Genomic DNA, 19,677 nt, shown 5'->3' on the forward strand with positions numbered 1-19,677 from the left:
GCACCCGAGTATGGTAGTGTCCACTCATCACTAGAACAAAGGTCTGTACGGTAGAAAACTGCGACAGTGATTTCCATTATAACAGAACAGTGGGTGGTTAGCAGACAAATTTTATGTGGATTTTGGGAATGATGTGTGCTGAAATTTGAGTGAAAAATCGGGCTTTGATATAAGCAACGTCAGACCTCATTCATACATTTTTTGCATGTGTTGTTCATGGATAGAACTTGTACCTATAATTTTTTGCAAAACTAGTGTTGGAGCTTAATCAGCAATGCAAGTCTATGGGTCAGTGAAACAAATCACACAGCACTCACAGATTTGACTTTAGGTGATACGAAATCTGCTCCTTTTTTTTTTTTAGTTTCTTTACTTTTGATTGTCAAAAAGGGGGCGATTAAACCGTTTGGTTTTCATTTTTGCGCTACTTGTTTAAATCTTTTTTGATTAATTTTTGCCTCTCTTTTAAGTGTCCGTCTAGCAGATTTCAATCTGCCATCGTCTCATCGCTTTTACTGTCATTGACAATACTTTTCTATTGCAGTATATTGTGAAATTAATTGTCTTCCATAAAGCACATACACAGTACAAAGATGGCGGCGAGGTGATTGTGTCATGGGGGTGCGTGTACGAAGACGATGGGCACCTGATCGCGCACCCACACCAGATTGCATCAAAAAAAGGCCACTGTCAAAAAACTGGTGGCAGCATTTAAGTGGTTAAAAAGCAGCGAATGCTGTTAGTGTTAAACAGCTCTTGAGCCTGATCAGTACACATACAGATGTCAGGAAGAGGTTAAATGGTTCTTACTATCCTAATGAGACTATTTGCTGATGGTCCAAAAACTCGTACCCTCCTAAGAATGGTGCAATGAAATAGTCAATTCATTGTCTATTGGACTGCTGGAGATAGCTAAGCACTGCTCTTGGGTATCTTTCTTAGGCTGGTTTCAGACGTCCGTGTTTTAGGTACGTGTGACATCCGTTTTTAACACAAATGTCACACGTACCCATGTTACCCTATTGTGTACTCTCACATGGCCGTGTTTTCACACGGACCGTGTGTCCCCGCTATTTCACGCGGAGACGTGCCCGGATTTTCTCCGGCAGCACGGATATCACACGGACCGCACACTGATGTGATCCGTGTAACATCAGTGTGACACATACCGGAGAAAACACGGGTTTTTAAATAAAAAGATTTTCTATATTTACCTGTATCCAGCGCTGCTGCCTCCCGCTCCTGACCCCCACTTATTATTTTCATTGATTATGCACCGCAGTGAGCAGCTGAGAGCAGGGGCATCGTGGTGACAGCGCTGGAGACAGCACCACCGAGGACAGCATCACTGGGGACATCGCTAGTGACAGGTGAGTATCCTGCCAGGGACGTCCAAGAGGTCATCGGATTTCCCAATGAACTCTGATGACCTCCTGATGACACCCCTGCGACAACTGCGCTACAGCGAGTATCACAATGGTGACTTCCAGGGGTTCATGAGAGTTCATTGGGAACCCTGATGAGTCCCTGGATGTCACTGCACAAATTGTCACCGGCGATGTCCCCAGCGATGCTGTCCTCGGCCGTGCTGTACCCAGCCTGTCCCCGTGATGCTCCGGCTTCCAGATCCTCAGGCAGTAAATAATCAATGAAAATAATGAGCAGGGATCAGGAGCGGGAGGCAGCATCGCTGGATACAGGTAAATATAGAAAATCTTTTCATTACAGAGACACGTGTTTTACCCGGTACGTGTCACACGTATGCAAACACGGATGTCACACGTGTAACACGCGTGACACATGTGTAACACACATATGACACACGTATGACCATAACCATGCGTGTGACTGGTACCTGATTAAACATGGACGTCTGAAACCAGCCTTAGTCCCATAGAAAGTAAATGGAGCAGCAGAGGGCATGCGAGCGCCCGGTCTATTTAAATGAAAGGGGAGGTCACCTTCACTATTTATGCTAAAGGTGGTGGAATGTTGGTCTCAGCTATTTTATTTTTTTTTCAGTCCAATAGACAATGATTGAAGCTGTGGTGCAGCGGCAGCCGTCCCTCCGCCATCAAACCCACAATGATCAGCAGATATCACGTATTTTGTGGACAGGGGATAACTTCCTAAAATGTGAATGAGACTTTAATAAACGGATTATATTAACCCTTAAAAATAATGGTGCAGTCAAACTGTGTAAAGTGGTGGGATTGTTATCCAGAGCAACCAATCACAAGGCAGCTTTAGTATCTCTGGAGCAATTGAAGACATAAAAGCTGAGCTCTGATTGGTGCTCTTTGATACGAGGCTCAGTGCACTGGTCACTACGTTTTATGTAACGTCTCAATTAACCATTTTTTTTATTTTTTCTTTTAGGTTTTTTTCAATGATTTTTGATATGATGAAACCACAACAGAACCCGTGGATGATACCTAGGCCCAGCTGCCCCCGGTCCGTGATGTTGTCCAGGCTGCTCCTGAAGACGGTCAGGTAAGCGGCTCGGCAAGACGTGTAAAACGCCTCCTGGTCATCCGGCTTCCGGGCCTCTGAGCGCTCGTCTGATCGCTTACTGGAAAGTGACGAGCTGCTGCCAAACTGAGCCGACATCCTGCAAATTACAACACGGCGTTACTGTAACACAGAGCAAAAGCACCAAGAGCAAAACTCGTCCTCCAGTCACATCTATATACAGAGCACATGTAAGGCTCCACGGAGAACGTAGCTCCAACGACAAGCATCGAAGAGCAGAACGTTATATAGGAACAATGTTACTACAGGAGAAAAAAAGACAACTGTGAATGCAGCTCTGGATGTAACTGGAGAACATAACCCAGCAAAGATGACGAGAGCGCATTGTTATATACCTGAAATATGGTGCAGATATAATGCGGGGAGAACATAAATAATCAGCGCAAAAGGACGAAGACACCGCACGCGCTCAACTCTGAGTGCAGCTCTGGAGTATAATACAGGATGTAACTCAGGATCAGTACAGGATAAGTAATGTATGTACACAGTGACTGCACCAGCAGAATAGTGAGTGCAGCTCTGAAGTATAATACAGGATGTAACTCAGGATCAGTACAGGATAAGTAATGTATGTACACAGTGACTCCACCAGAAGAATAGTGAGTGCAGCTCTGGAGTATAATACAGGATGTAACTCAGGATCAGTACAGGATAAGTAATGTAATGTATGTATACAGTGACTGCACCAGCAGAATAGTGAGTGCAGCTCTGAAGTATAATACAGGATGTAACTCAGGATCAGTACAGATAAGTAATGTAATGTATGTACACAGTGACTCCACCAGCAGAATAGTGAGTGCAGCTCTGGAGTATAATACAGGAGGTAACTCAGGATCAGTACAGGATCAGTAATGTAATGTATGTACACAGTGACTGCACCAGCAGAATAGTGAGTGCAGCTCTGAAGTATAATACAGGATGTAACTCAGGATCAGTACAGATAAGTAATGTAATGTATGTACACAGTGACTGCACCAGCAGAATAGTGAGTGCAGCTCTGGAGTATAATACAGGATGTAACTCAGGATCAGTACAGGATAAGTAATGTAATGTATGTACACAACGACTGCACCAGCAGAATAGTGAATGCAGCTCTGAAGTATAATACAGGATGTAACTCAGGATCAGTACAGATAAGTAATGTAATGTATGTACACAGTGACTCCACCAGCAGAATAGTGAGTGCAGCTCTGGAGTATAATACAGGAGGTAACTCAGGATCAGTAATGTAATGTATGTACACAGTGACTGCACCAGCAGAATAGTGAGTGCAGCTCTGGAGTATAATACAAGAGGTAACTCAGGATCAGTACAGGATAAGTAATGTAATGTATGTACACAGTGACTGCACCAGCAGAATAGTGAGTGCAGCTCTGGAGTATAATACAGGATGTAACTCAGGATCAGTACAGATAAGTAATGTAATGTATGTACACAGTGACTCCACCAGCAGAATAGTGAGTGCAGCTCTGGAGTATAATACAGGAGGTAACTCAGGATCAGTACAGGATAAGTAATGTAATGTATGTACACAACGACTGCACCAGCAGAATAGTGAATGCAGCTCTGAAGTATAATACAGGATGTAACTCAGGATCAGTACAGATAAGTAATGTAATGTATGTACACAGTGACTCCACCAGCAGAATAGTGAGTGCAGCTCTGGAGTATAATACAGGAGGTAACTCAGGATCAGTAATGTAATGTATGTACACAGTGACTGCACCAGCAGAATAGTGAGTGCAGCTCTGGAGTATAATACAAGAGGTAACTCAGGATCAGTACAGGATAAGTAATGTAATGTATGTACACAGTGACTGCACCAGCAGAATAGTGAGTGCAGCTCTGGAGTATAATACAGGATGTAACTCAGGATCAGTACAGATAAGTAATGTAATGTATGTACACAGTGACTCCACCAGCAGAATAGTGAGTGCAGCTCTGGAGTATAATACAGGAGGTAACTCAGGATCAGTAATGTATGTACACAGTGACTGCACCAACAGAATAGTGAGTGCAGCTCTGGAGTATAATACAGGATGTAACTCAGGATCAGTACAGGATAAGTAATGTATGTACACAGTGACTGCACCAGCAGAAGAGTGAGTGCAGCTCTGGGGTATAATACAGGATGTAACTCAGGATCAGTACAGATAAGTAATGTAATGTATGTACACAGTGACTCCACCAGCAGAATAGTGAGTGCAGCTCTGGAGTATAATACAGGAGGTAACTCAGGATCAGTAATGTAATGTATGTACACAGTGACTCCACCAGCAGAATAGTGAGTGCAGCTCTGGGGTATAATACAGGATGTAACTCAGGATCAGTAATGTAACGTGTGTACACAGTGACTGCACCAGCAGAATAGTGAGTGCAGCTCTGGAGTATAATACAGGATGTAACTCAGGATCAGTACAGGATACGTAATGTAATGTATGTACACAGTGACTGCACCAGAAGAATAGTGAGTGCAGCTCTGGAGTATAATACAGGAGGTAACTCAGGATCAGTAATGTAACGTGTGTACACAGTGACTGCACCAGCAGAAGAGTGAGTGCAGCTCTGGAGTATAATACAGGATGTAACTCAGGATCAGTACAGATAAGTAATGTAATGTATGTACACAGTGACTGCACCAGCAGAATAGTGAGTGCAGCTCTGGAGTATAATACAGGAGGTAACTCAGGATCAGTACAGGATCAGTAATGTAACGTGTGTACACAGTGACTGCACCAGAAGAATAGTGAGTGCAGCTCTGGAGTATAATACAGGATATAACTCAGGATCAGTAATGTAATGTATGTACACAGTGACTGCACCAGCAGAATAGTGAGTGCAGCTCTGGAGTATAATGCAGGGGGTAGTTCTCTGATGGCGCTGAGCACAGGTTGATGAGAAGGTCGTCCTGTCCCTTCCCTTATCCCTATCGTGTTTCCTATACTCACTTTATATCCGTCCGTCTTCACTCCGGTCCGTTTTCTTCAGCTGCTGCTCCGTTACCAGGGGAACGCTGCACCGGAAGTGACGTTGCATTCACTAACATGGCGTTCTTGGCTTCACTGTCTGAATTACATTTGTAAACTCCTCTTTTCCGGCAGTAGAAGGGTCTGGCGCAGTAACACGAGGGCTCACGTGAAAGCAGCTGCAGATTATCCGTATATGTGGGGGGAATATGAATACATGAAGATAGCGCGGAACCCTGCAGCGTGACACAAGTTCCGGGGGGGGGGGATTTAGTAGCGCACACGGCGCCAGTATCAGACTGAGAAGACTGGCTGGAGAAGCGACCGGATGCCGTGAGTACAGAGGGGTAATGTCATCCGTGCTGGGCGGCGGGTGGAGCCACCTTGTGTCTATGCGGCTTTCATTCTGTCACTACCGTGAGACTACGACTCCCATCATGCAGTGCGGGGACAGTTTGTGTTTGAGGATGGTGAGCACTGGGCTGGGCCCCTCGGGGTCCTGGGTGACTCTCGGCCTCTCCTCGATTTCTCCTCTCCTAGTTTGGAGCTGTTTTCATCAGCAGCTTTTTGGAGGGATCCGATCAGAACCTTCTGTTCAGCGGCTTTGCTCTTCGTGTTCAGCGGTCTCTTCTCTCGGGTGTGACTTGTACGAGGGGCTCCTGGGGGGAGGGGCTGCGATCTCGCCACTGTCCAATCAAAAGGCTGCAAATAAAAAAAAAACACCCGGAAACAGGGAAAGTTTCCCCAAAACTCACCAAAGAGGAGCGTTCTTCTGAAGCTGTTAACACTAAATAAAAAAAATTACGACCATTTCAAAAACAAACCCTGCCATCTTCACAACTCCTCATTCCTGACCCCGGTCTGTACGTTCAGTGCGGGGCTGAGCGGACCCCCGGCTCCAGCCCTGGACATAATACCTGCGATATATACCGCACACGCCGTCCCACAAGACACACCTGTGTGCGGGTCGGCAGCTGCCCGGGTACATGGTGGAGACTCATGCATACCACGCCAAAAAGCAGAACGCACCGGACTTTTTTGTTTTTATGTTTGTGTGGGGTTTTTTGTTTCGTCAGCTATGTTTATGTTTTTGCCTTAAAATCACGGACACTGCTGGATGGAGATGGCTCTCCCTTAGGCCTCTTTCAGTTTTTTGCCGTCAGTCACAATCCGTTTTCTTACGGATCCGTCCCAGATTGTGGCAAAACTCATGCAACGGATCGACTAGCCGGGGGCTAAATAATAAATTGGAGCATGCTCAGTTTAAAAAAAATGGAATCAGTCACCGAATTCCGTCATTTTGATGGATGACTACGGATCCTGCGCCCATAGGCTTCCATTCTACCAAACAACGGATCCTGCGCCCATAGGCTTCCATTCTACCAAACAACGGATCCTGCGCCCATAGGCTTCCATTCTACCAAACAACGGATCCTGCGCCCATAGGCTTCCATTCTACCAAACAACGGATCCTGCGCCCATAGGCTTCCATTCTACCAAACAACGGATCCTGCGCCCATAGGCTTCCATTCTACCAAACAACGGATCCTGCGCCCATAGGCTTCCATTCTACCAAACAACGGATCCTGCGCCCATAGGCTTCCATTCTACCAAACAACGGATCCTGCGCCCATAGGCTTCCATTCTACCAAACAACGGATCCTGCGCCCATAGGCTTCCATTCTACCAAACAACGGAATCCTGCGCCCATAGGCTTCCATTCTACCAAACGACGGATCCTGCGCCCATAGGCTTCCATTCTAACAAACGACGGATCCTGCGCCCATAGGCTTTCATTCTACCAAACAACGGATCCTGCGCCCATAGGCTTCCATTCTACCAAACAACGGATCCTGCGCCCATAGGCTTCCATTCTACTAAACAACGGATCCTGCGCCCATAGGCTTCCATTCTACTAAACAACGGATCCTGCGCCCATAGGCTTCCATTCTACCAAACAACGGATCCTGCGCCCATAGGCTTCCATTCTACCAAACAACGGAATCCTGCGCCCATAGGCTTCCATTCTACCAAACGACGGATCCTGCGCCCATAGGCTTCCATTCTACCAAACGACGGATGACGACGGATCCTGCGCCCATAGGCTTCCATTCTACCAAACGACGGATGACGACGGATCCTGCGCCCATAGGCTTCCATTCTACCAAACGACGGATGACGACGGATCCTGCGCCCATAGGCTTCCATTCTACCAAGTGACGGATCAGTCTCTGTCTGTTTTTTTTCGTTGTAAACAAAAAACGTTATTGTGGACGTCGTCTCCGTTTGTCGAACGACGGATGAAACGTGAGGCCATTTGTTCCAGTCTGTCGCTATTACAAGTCAATGAGGAAAAAAACAGATCCAGCGGCAGCAGTCGCCGGATCCGGGTTTTTTTCAAAATTCGATGGATTGTGACTGATGGCAAAAAAGTGATGTGTGAAAGGGGCCTTGGGCCTCTTTCACACATTAGTGATTCTGGTACGCATGTGACAGTTTTTATATGTACCAGAATCACGGACATGCCCAGACCCACTAAAATCAACGGATCGTCTCACACAGCAGTGATTTTTTTTTCACTGACCGTGTCTCCGTTCGGTGTACACGCATATCCGTGTTTCCGCACAGAGAGAAGTCAGTTTTTTTTCTGCCATCACTGATATCACACGGACCACACTATGGTGTGATCCATGAAACATGTACCAGAAAAACACGTACATTTACAATAAAAAGCTTTTTATACTAACCCATCTCCAGTGATGCCGTCTTCAGCCGCTGCTGTCTCTGCTTCCAGCCTGGCTAATTATGTTCATGAATATGCAGTTAGTCACTGCAAAGTCGATTTGGAAGTAGCTGCAGAGGGGAGACAACGGCGGCCGGACACAGCAGAGCCGGAGATTCAGCACCACAGACAGAAGGAGCTGGGGCAGGTGAGGTTGGAATACCAGATCTCCATGTGCAATCACATCACGGATAGCACATGGGGAACACACGTGTGCCATGAAATCACGGCACACGGAGGGACATATGCATTTTTAACACGTCAGTGAAAAATGTCTGTGATTTTCACTGACATGTGAAAGAGGCCTAACAGTGACCCGCTTTATATGATGCAGATCTACCGGCTCATAGGAGACTCTTAGCGAAATTCATTCCATCTATGCCATCGGAACTCCAAATTAATAACATTTGTTTCACAAGCGCTTGGAGAAATCGATACAGCACGCACGTTTGTGGTGTACTGAACGTTTCTGTTTTATTACATAATAATAACCATAATAATCTTTCTATAGCGCCAACATATTCCGCAGCGCTTTACAATTCAGGAGGATCATATAGAAACAAGTAACAGTTATAGAAAATACAATATTTAGAGAGGGAAAAAAGACAACCCTGCTCGTGAGAGCTTATAATCTACAATAAGATGGGGGGGGGGGGGGCAAGGTACAAGTGCTCATTTACAATGACAATCCAGCCATCTCACGGAAATGGGGGATAGATAATGGACATGTATTATATCATGTGACCAGTTTATATAGCACCCCAAACAAAGAAATAACTCATTTGAATTATGCACCAGTAAGAGCCGCAGGGTTGTGTAGAAATGTGAAGCATCCCCGCCCAGCAGTGTTATCTGAACCCTATGACATCATTCTGTTATAAGACAAGATGGTTTCTATACAATACAAATTGGTTTGTATACTCTCGCAAGATATATTTGCTCTTTTCAAAAGCGAAGTCTGCAACAGATTTATTAGAGGCCTCCAGTGTATATTTCAGTGAAGTGCAGCTGACATATCAGATGACCGCTCGGAATACTCTGTGTACACCATTTCTGGCCATTAGATGAATTTATGAATTGTATCCTGCATTTTCACCAGTTTTCCCTTTTGCTGTCTCCATTCTAATTTTCAGTTGTCTCTGAGCCTGTGGGTGAAGACTAGCTGCTAATCATGTCTCCCATACACAGCACACACAGACATGAGGGATTTCTGCTGTCTCTATGCAGCAGCATGGAGGACATTATACAGCAATACTGAGCTGTGTAGATGTGAATCCTGCACCATGGGGAAATACATTTGATAGAAAACTTCCTTTTAGGCCTTCTTCACACATCCGTGTTTTCAGTACGTGGTATCTGGTTTGTTTGTTTGTTTTTTTTCATGGATACAACACATTCCCATTATCACTATGGTGCTATTCACATGTCCATTTTTTCCAGCAGCACAGATGATAAAAGACAATATAAGTCTATCGGTCTGTGGAAAACACGGATGGCATCACTGTATGACACACGTGCTGTACATGTTTAATATTGCAAAGTATGGTATCGCTGCCCCGACGTTCTTCATGTAATCTTCCCTTCTGTGGCTGACGGTGTAATCGGGGGAGGGGAGGTATGTTGCATATAGGGTGGAGCTGCGGCATCATTAGGCCATTTTGGAGCGGGGTCTTTTCGGCATATAACAGTATTAGTTGGGACACCCTCTCTCCGGTTCCCCACTGATTGCTCTTCTATCTATCCTCCCGGGGTCCGTCAAGTCTCAGAAGATGGGCTTACTGAGATTTTGCCTAGCGGTTGTCCCCAGACACTGGAGGTCCCCCCCCCCCAGGCTCTCGCCTTGGTTGAGTGGCTCAGGGAGATGGTCTTCCTTTATAGAATGGAGAGCCTAAGGCCCTGTGCGCACTAGGCGTTTTTTCCCGCGGTTTTGCTGCAGAAATTTCTTGAGAAATTCTTGTAATCTTTCTGCAGACATTTCCCAGCAAAACCTATGGGAAAAAATAATAGCTGTGCGCACGCTGCGGTTTTTTTTTTCTCAAGAAAATTCTTTCTGAAGATTTCTTTTGAGAAAATTTCTTGAGAAAATGAGCATGTCCCTTCTTTTCCGCAGGTAGCTGCGGTATACCCCCGGTATTTCACTGCAATGTAATCGCGAAGTTCCGGGGGTATACCGCAGGTAGCAAATGATGTGCGGTATACCCCCGGTATAGCTGTGATTTACCTGCGGTAGTGCTCATCGCTGCCTGCGGTTTTGAAGGAAGTGATGTCATTATGACAGAAGAGGAGGCGGAGCAGAGTAAACAGACGTCACACTCACTGGACGCCGCACAGAAGCACTTCCGTGTGACGTCTGGCGGGTGCCCGTGCAGTCTGTGTCCCGCTCCAGCCCCGCGTCTGCCTGCCCTGCAGTGTGTCAGTGTCTGCCCGCAGTGTCAGCAGCCTGTCACCCTGCAGCGCTGGCAGACACTGACACACAGCAGTGCGTGCAGCCGCGGGGATGCCGAACGCTGCTGTCAGGAGGTGAGATGAGATCATTACCTGCTTTGACGATCTCCTGACGTCACCGCGGTCACTGCTGTCTATGCCCGTCTCGCGAGCGGCACGAGATTGTCACTAGCGGTGACGTCACAGGCTCTCGCGATACTGCTGAGAACGCGGCGGGCATAGAAGTCAGTGACATCGCTGACGTCAGCAGTACATGAGATAGTCACTGCAGGTAATGATCTCATCTATGCTCCTGACAGCAGCGCTAGTCATCCCATCCCCTGCAGTGACCTGGGCTATTGATGTTAGCTCAGGTCACTGCATTGCTCTCCCAGCCAATGGGGAACCTTCTGTTCTTCATTGACTGGGACAGTGACTATGATATGGATCGCCGTGGGACGCCCCCCCCCCTTTATTGGATTACGCCGGACGTGGAAGTGATTGTTCTTTTCAATAAATTGGTGAAAGAGGGAATGTTTTGGGGAGTGTTTTTTCAAATAAAAGTTTTTTTGTTTATTTTTTATTTCTTACTAACTGGGTTGGTGATGTCGGGTATCTGATAGACGCGTGACATCACGAACCCCAGGGCTTGATGCCAGGTGACATTACACATCTGGCATCAACCCCATATATTACCCCGTTTGCCAATGCACCAGGGCAACGGGATGAATTGGGGCGAAGCGCCAGGATTGGCACGTCTAATGGATGCGCCACTTCTGGGGCGGCTGCGGCCTGCTATTTTTAGGCTGGGGAGTGTCCAATAACAGTGGACCTCCCTAGTCTGAGAATACCAGACCACAGCTGTCCGCTTTACCTTGGTTGGTGAGCCAATTTGGGGGGGACCCCAAGTTTTGGGGTTTTTTTTTATTTATTTAATGTAAAACATTAGTGTGGGGTGCCCTCTGTTTTGGATTACAAGCCAAGGTAAAGCTGCCAGCTGTGGTCTGCTTTACCCTAGCTGGCTACAAAAGATGGGGGAACCTCACGTCTTTTTTTTTTTTTTTTTTTTTTTTTTTTATTATTTATTTTATGGCTAAATACAAGGCTAGGCACCCTTTAGTGCCACATGAAAGTCACAAAAGGGTGCCAGCTTAGAAAATGCAGGGGGGGGTGGGACATTATATAGGTCTTTCTCATCTATCCCTCTATCTATCTATCCATCCATCCATCTTTCCCTCTATCCATTATCTGTCTATCGATTTATCTATCTATTATCTATATTATTTATTGCAGTTACAGCATAAAAAAACCGCAGGGACCAACCCGCGGGAAAAACGCATGCGTTTTTCCTGCGGTTTTTTACCGCAGGTGTGGAAATCTTCAACTCCCAGAAGTTTCTCAAGAAATTTTCTTGAGAAAAATCACTTTTCTAGTGCGCACATAGCCTTATGCTGAGATTCAGGATTCCTTAAGATTTGGAGTCCTTGGGCCGTGTTTTTGGATTTTCCAGCTTTCGTTTCCCTTTTTGGCTGGAAGTGACATTTTCCGGACCTTCTCCGCCTCTTGGCTCCTGCTTCCCCCTTTCCCCACCTTCACCATCCACCATTTTTTTTTTTTTAATTCTTTTTCCTCCCTCTCTTCCCAGTTTTTCTCTTAGGCTGCTGTCACACATCTGTTTTTTGCAGTCAGGCACAATCTGGCGAAATGCGGATAAACCGGATCCGTTGTTGGATTCCGTCATTTGACGGATCGCGCCCATAGGCTTCCATTATAGAACATGCTGAACGGCGCCGGATTCGGCGTGGTCCGTTTTTTTGCCGGAGATAAAAAACGTTGCATGCTGCGTCCTTTCCGGCAGCCGGACGAAGACAGTTTCCCGGCAGCGGACGTCGCCTGCAACGCAAGGCCATCCGACACAATCTGGCGCTAATAGAAGTCAATGGGGAATAAAACGGATCCGGTGCTGGATCCGTTTTTTTGAACTGAGCATGCATCACAACGGATCCGTGAAAAAAACGGAAACTCGTGGAAAAAACTGATGCGACGGATCCGTTTTTTTGCTAGATCGTGCCTGACGGCGAAAAGCGGATTTGTGAAACCAGCCTAAGGCTATGTGCACACACTGCAGTTTTGTTTCTCCAGTGATAAACGCACCTCTGGCAGAAAAATGCATCAAGAAAAGCATGCATTTTTGCCGCGTTTTTGGTGCGTTCTTGCCCCTGAGTTGTTTTTTTTTAACATTGTCAATGGCAAAACGCAGGGAAAAATGCAGAAAAGAAGTGACATGCTGCTTCTTTTCTGCAACCAAAACTACAGGCAAAAAAGAAGCAACGTTCGCACAGCATTTCTGAATTCTCATAGACTTTGCTGGGGAAGGAAATGCATGCATATTAGGACTACAAACTTCACCAAAAAAGCAGCAAAATAAGCAGCGTGCGAACAAGGCCTTAGGCAATGTGCGCACGCTGTGGTTTTTTGATGCTACGTTTTTGTGCCAAAAAACGCACCCGTGGCAAAAAACACATGCATTTTTACCACGTTTTGGAGCGTTTTTTGCTGCATTTTTGCTCACTGCATTTGTATGCGTTTTTCATCAGTGAACATTGCCATTAAATATTGTTGAAAGGAAAAAAAAAAAGGTCTGATTTTCATTTCCTTCTTCAATATGTTCTTCATTCTCGACTAGTGTATGCAGGAGAGCAGACAGCTGCAGAACTACAAGGCTCAGCATGCTCCATTCAGGACTGTTTGCTGGAGGGAGAGGCAGGGGGACCAGAACTACAAGGCTCATAATACTGCATCCACTAGTGTATGCAAGAGAGCAGACAGCAGCTGCAGAACTACAAGGCTCAGCATACTCCCTCCACTAGTGTATGCAGGAGAGCAGACAGCAGCTGCAGAACTACAAGGCTCAGCATGCTCCATCCACTAGTATATGCAGGAGAGCAGACGGCAGCTGCAGAACTACAAGGCTCAGCATGCTCCATCCACTAGTATATGCAGGAGAGCAGACAGCAGCTGCAGAACTACAAGGCTCAGCATGCTCCATCCACTAGTATATGCAGGAGAGCAGACAGCAGCTGCAGAACTACAAGGCTCAGCATGCTTCATCCAGGACTGTATGCTGGAGGGAGAGGCAGCGGGAGCAGAACTACAAGGCTCAGCATACTCCCTCCACTAGTGTATGCAGGAGAGCAGACAGCAGCTGCAGAACTACAAGGCTCAGCATGCTCCATCCACTAGTATATGCAGAAGAGCAGACAGCAGCTGCAGAACTACAAGGCTCAGCATACTCCCTCCACTAGTGTATGCAGGAGAGCAGACAGCAGCTGCAGAACTACAAGGCTCAGCATGCTCCATCCACTAGTATATGCAGGAGAGCAGACAGCAGCTGCAGAACTACAAGGCTCAGCATGCTCCATCCACTAGTATATGCAGGAGAGCAGACAGCAGCTGCAGAACTACAAGGCTCAGCATGCTCCATCCACTAGTATATGCAGGAGAGCAGACAGCAGCTGCAGAACTACAAGGCTCAGCATGCTTCATCCAGGACTGTATGCTGGAGGGAGAGGCAGCGGGAGCAGAACTACAAGGCTCAGCATACTCCCTCCACTAGTGTATGCAGGAGAGCAGACAGCAGCTGCAGAACTACAAGGCTCAGCATGCTCCATCCACTAGTATATGCAGAAGAGCAGACAGCAGCTGCAGAACTACAAGGCTCAGCATCCTCCATCCAGGACTGTATGCAGGAGTTTTTTGCCCCCCCCCCCCCCCAAAAAAAAATTACGTGGGCTTCGCCATATTTTTGTATGCTAGCCAGGTACAGCAGGCAGGTACGAGCTGCCCCCAACCCCCAGCTGCCTATTTGTTTTGTACCCGGCTGGGAACCAAAAATATATATACTCACTAGCATACGATATAAGATCTTTAGAAATACTTTTTCTATAGATCCCTTTATCTATGCTTGATGTTTCTTTGCACTTTCCTGCTCTTGTTTTATATATGGGCCTGACCATGGCTTGTAACCTTGTTTACTGTAACAAACTTTTTTAGTTTTCAATAAAAAGAGATTAAACATAATATTGCAAAGTAGAGGAGAAGCTTCGGTGCCGTTATTTCATGTCCGTGTTATATACAGAGCGGTGGCGGGGGCCTTATTGTGATCTGTGCTATGGCTGTTACAGTTCTGGCAGGAGTCCATGGGGGTTTTTTTATGAAGGAGAGGTGGGGGGGCTGCAGTTTGGGGGTCCCTATAGCTGGAGCTATTAGTGGCTTACTTAGTTGTACATGATCGGCACAATGTACGTTATTTTTATTTGTGATGGCGCCTGCAATGTGCGCAAAGTGAATATAAGAGCGCAGCTCCTGCATAAGTAATGTCAGGTCGGTGTACAGAGCCATAGATTTTCTATTGATTCCATTCACTGCCCCCCTGTAGTTTGAGCGATCCATGGGGGTGCGGATCCTTCAGCAAAGAGGTATTACTTATAGAGTAAAGACATTGTGATAGGTGCACAATAAAGAGGTTCTGCAGTTGCGTAACCCGGACAGTTTGGGGCTTTTCGGTGCCGTTCTTACCATATCCTCTAGGGGGCGCTCTCATAGTATGGGGTGATAATCTGCGCACACAGCAGTGGGGGCCGGTCTCCCGTCTCCGCACGGCCGTGTCACTTCCTCCCGGGGCTGAGCTCAGTGTTCGGGCCTCATGTAATAAAATGCTAATGTCGCTCCTTGGTGACAGCTGTGAAGTTGAAGGCATTATAAATATCCCGCTCCCCGTTCCGAGCTCTGCCGGTAACAGCTGGGCATCCAGCGAGGGAGCAGACTTTGGCAGGAGCGAGGGAGCAGATTTTGCAGGGAGCGTCCCTCCCGGTGGACGGCGGAGCGCAGTTACTTGAAGGGTCGCTGACTTTCAATGCGTTGTCGGCACATCCATCTGTTTCCGTCTCCGAGAGATAACTTTGCCTCCAGTCTTTTCAAAAATATTTGCAAGCCAAACGTTCGATACCCGGCGCGGCCGCCATACTGACCGGACACCGGATCGCTCTCAACAGCGGGGTCCATTGTGTCGTGGAAAAGTTCTGCAAGTCTTATACTTTCTGCTTCAGTCTTCCAATCTCTGCTCGGTGTCGGTGACCGGGAACTTTCTCCTTGTCATCCGAGGTCCAGTTCTCATGTGTCCGAACCATCCAGACCTGCAGATTATCCTGCACCGATACATTATAGAAGGTCGGTGCTACAATGTATCCAATCCACCCAGGATTTGTTACAGTTGTACTCCAGCCAAACGAGCACTACAGGCCTCCATCTGGAAAAAGAGCCCTATGGGGATGTTAGCGGGAAGTTTGATTTAATTTAATAGTCCAATAGAGACCCTGTTGGGGGGGCGTGCTACCGGTCCTGGCACTGCAGGAGTTGGGGGGGGGGGGGTGCTCCTGGGGCCGGCACTGCAGGAGTTGGGGGGGGGGGCGTGCTACCGGGACTGGCACTGCAGGAGTTGGAGGGGGTGTGCTCCCGGGACTGGCACTGTAGGAGTTGGAGGGGGCGTGCTCCCGGGGCTGGCACTGCAGGAGTTGGAGGGGGCGTGCTCCCGGGGCTGGCACTGCAGGAGTTGGAGGGGGTGTGCTCCCGGGGCTAGCACTGCAGGAGTTGGAGGGGGTGTGCTCCCGGGGCTAGCACTGCAGGAGTTGGAGGGGGTGTGCTCCCGGGGCTGGCACTGCAGGAGTTGGAGGGGGTGTGCTCCCGGGGCTGGCACTGCAGGAGTTGGAGGGGGTGTGCTCCCGGGGCTGGCACTGCAGGAGTTGGAGGGGGTGTGCTCCCGGGGCTGGCACTGCAGGAGTTGGAGGGGGTGTGCTCCCGGGGCTGGCACTGCAGGAGTTGGAGGGGGTGTGCTCCCGGGGCTGGCATTGTAGGAGTTGGGGGGGCGTGCTACCGGGACTGGCACTGCAGGAGGTGGAGGGGGTGTGCTCCCGGGGCTGGCACTGCAGGAGTTGGGGGGGCGTGCTCCCGGGGCTGGCACTGCAGGAGTTGGAGGGGGTGTGCTACCGGGACTGGCACTGCAGGAGTTGGAGGGGGTGTGCTCCCGGGGCTGGCATTGTAGGAGTTGGGGGGGCGTGCTACCGGGACTGGCACTGCAGGAGGTGGAGGGGGTGTGCTCCCGGGGCTGGCACTGCAGGAGTTGGGGGGGCGTGCTCCCGGGGCTGGCACTGCAGGAGTTGGAGGGGGTGTGCTACCGGGACTGGCATTGTAGGAGTTGGGGGGGCGTGCTACCAGGGCTGGCACTGCAGGAGTTGGAGGGGGTGTGCTCCCGGGGCTGGCACTGCAGGAGTTGGAGGGGGTATGCTCCCGGGGCTGGCACTGTAGGAGTTGGGGGGGCGTGCTACCGGGACTGGCACTGCAGGAGGTGGAGGGGGTGTGCTCCCGGGGCTGGCACTGCAGGAGTTGGGGGGGCGTGCTCCCGGGGCTGGCACTGCAGGAGTTGGAGGGGGTGTGCTACCGGGACTGGCACTGCAGGAGTTGGGGGGGCGTGCTACCAGGGCTGGCACTGCAGGAGTTGGAGGGGGTGTGCTCCCGGGGCTGGCACTGCAGGAGTTGGAGGGGGTATGCTCCCGGGGCTGGCACTGTAGGAGTTGGGGGGGCGTGCTACCGGGACTGGCACTGCAGGAGTTGGAGGGGGTGTGCTCCCGGGGCTGGCACTGCAGGAGTTGGAGGGGGTGTGCTCCCGGGGCTGGCACTGCAGGAGTTGGAGGGGGTGTGCTCCCGGGGCTGGCACTGCAGGAGTTGGAGGGGGTGTGCTCCCGGGGCTGGCACTGCAGGAGTTGGAGGGGGTGTGCTCCCGGGGCCGGCACTGCAGGAGTTGGAGGGGGTGTGCTCCCGGGGCTGGCATTGTAGGAGTTGGGGGGGGGGTGCGCTCCCGGGGCCAGCACTGCAGGAGTTGGGGGGGGGCATGCTCCCGGGGCTGGCATTGTAGGAGTTGTCGTGGAGGTGCTCCCGGGGCTGGCACTGCAGGAGTTGGGGGGTAGGTGCTCCCGGGGCCGGCACTATAGGAATTGGGGGGCGTTCTCCTGGGGCCGGTACTGCAGGAGTTGGGGGGGGGTTGCCCCATGGGGCCGCCACTGGTAAATTGCAGGGGATATCTTAATAATTTTGTTTTTTAAGCTTTTCATCTTTGTAGATTTTAGGACATTTTATCATTATCGCTCAATTTCAATGTCTAGCCAATTTCTCCAGCCCCGTGTCCATCCATCCTTAATTCTGTTTTCACCTTTGTTTCCAGAGCGAAACGATCCCTGCGTCTGGAAGCGTCAGAGAGAAACCAGGTGCGTCCATGGGGGTGCTGAGTATATTCCAGCCCTGTGAAGGGTTAATGCTGTATCTGCCGCCATGTAGATCATAGTAGTCACTTGACAGGCAAACATGCCCTCAGCGCAGGGGGAATTTGCCGGGTGTAAGGACTGTGGACAGGATGGCCCCGTTATAATGCAGGACACCGGTGTGTATCTCCGCACGTCCCCCGTAGTCTTTTTTACAGGGAGAATGTCAGGAGTTGCAGGGTTGCCGGCCACATTCGTCAGCGCTGAGCGGTGTAATTGCAGCCGTCTTGTCATCGACCACCACTCCAAACAATATGGAATTATGATAATGTTACATCCAGCATATTAGGAGCCTGCGAGCGGGAGATGGAGAGCAGACAGGCATTTTTCTGCGGAGAACATAATTGTTTACCTCGGCTAATCTGCTATAATTAAGCCGTAAAAATACCAGTGCTTCTATAAATGATGCCGCCATTACTATCGTATAAAATACAGCTCAACTATAACTGTTATGTTTGTGGATCTCCGTCACAGCGGCGACGTTGTGCCAAATGGATCGGCCGCAATGCCAAATGTATCATGATATACTAGATGATGGCCCTCTCATGCCAGCGCCGGGTGTTAACGTGGATAATAATGGTTGCATTTGAGGTCTATAGCCGGGCATTGCTGTCCGGAGCACCGGCACTATCCATCTCCCTGATTCTTGTAATGTATAGAGTTCCTTAAAGGGCGCTAAACACCATAGATCTCACCCCTCCTGTCAAAACATCGGCGGTGATGTATGTAACTGCGCCTTGCTACCGGCAAAACTACACCCCCACCAGTGATAAAAACCATGGAGCGGTGGTGGATCACCGGCAGACCCATAGAGAATGAATGGAGCAGGAGTGGCGTGTGATCGGAGGGGTGGCGTGTGATCGGAGGAGTGGCGTGTGATCGGAGGGGTGGCGTGTGATCGGTGGGGTGGCGTGTGATCGGTGGGGTGGCGTGTGATCGGTGGGGTGGCGTGTGATCGGTGGGGTGGCGTGTGATCGGTGGGGTGGCGTGTGATCGGTGGGGTGGCGTGTGATCGGAGGGGTGGCGTGTGATCGGAGGAGTGGCGTGTGATCGGAGGGGTGGCGTGTGATCGGTGGGGTGGCGTGTGATCGGTGGGGTGGCGTGTGATCGGTGGGGTGGCGTGTGATCGGTGGGGTGGCGTGTGATCGGAGGGGTGGCGTGTGATCGGAGGAGTGGCGTGTGATCGGAGGAGTGGCGTGTGATCGGAGGAGTGGCGTGTGATCGGAGGAGTGGCGTGTGATCGGAGGAGTGGCGTGTGATCGGTGGAGTGGCGTGTGATCGGTGGAGTGGCGTGTGATCGGTGGAGTGGCGTGTGATCGGTGGAGTGGCGTGTGATCGGTGGAGTGGCGTGTGATCGGTGGAGTGGCGTGTGATCGGGGACTTATCCTCTCACCCATGGATAGGGAATAACTACCATAGATGGAAATACTGTAATATTGTAGAATGAGACTGGCTGATTCCCCTATAAAGCCCGGATACAGGAGGCTGTCAGTGAGCAGCAGTTCCTCGGGTGCCGGCTGTATGACACAGTGTGTGCCCACCCCATATAATCTGTGCGCACATCCTCCGTACATGTATGGCTGATGTCGCCCAGATGTTA

At 49.4% G+C, this 19,677-nt stretch overlaps 2 protein-coding genes across 5 annotated transcripts in view; one reads left to right on the plus strand and one right to left on the minus strand.

The window, feature by feature from the left end:
- LOC142248924 (phosphoglucomutase-1) overlaps positions 1-5,736 on the minus strand; it is a 119,099-nt gene extending 113,363 nt beyond the window's left edge. The window contains exons 1-2 of one of the 3 annotated variants that reach the window (XM_075320353.1): positions 5,481-5,736; positions 2,436-2,611 (exon numbers count right to left, since the gene is read on the minus strand). In XM_075320353.1, coding sequence (XP_075176468.1) covers positions 2,436-2,610 — 175 coding nt within the window. In that variant the 5' untranslated portion in view covers position 2,611; positions 5,481-5,736. Of the gene's footprint in view, positions 1-2,435; positions 2,612-5,480 lie in introns of those variants that run through there. The other 2 variants (XM_075320356.1, XM_075320355.1) reach the window with 2 other exon arrangements.
- ITGB3BP (integrin subunit beta 3 binding protein) overlaps positions 5,579-19,677 on the plus strand; it is a 39,401-nt gene continuing 25,302 nt past the window's right edge. Inside the window, exons 1-2 of one of the 2 annotated variants that reach the window (XM_075320358.1) lie at positions 5,579-5,831; positions 17,981-18,023. In XM_075320358.1, the coding sequence (XP_075176473.1) occupies positions 5,827-5,831; positions 17,981-18,023 (48 nt within the window). In that variant the 5' untranslated portion in view covers positions 5,579-5,826. The remainder of the gene's footprint in view (positions 5,832-17,980; positions 18,024-19,677) is intronic. The other variant, XM_075320359.1, reaches the window with a different exon arrangement.

The sequence above is a fragment of the Anomaloglossus baeobatrachus genome, chromosome 8 (assembly GCF_048569485.1).
Source record: "Anomaloglossus baeobatrachus isolate aAnoBae1 chromosome 8, aAnoBae1.hap1, whole genome shotgun sequence".
In the NCBI taxonomy this organism is placed as follows: Eukaryota; Metazoa; Chordata; class Amphibia; order Anura; family Aromobatidae; genus Anomaloglossus; species Anomaloglossus baeobatrachus.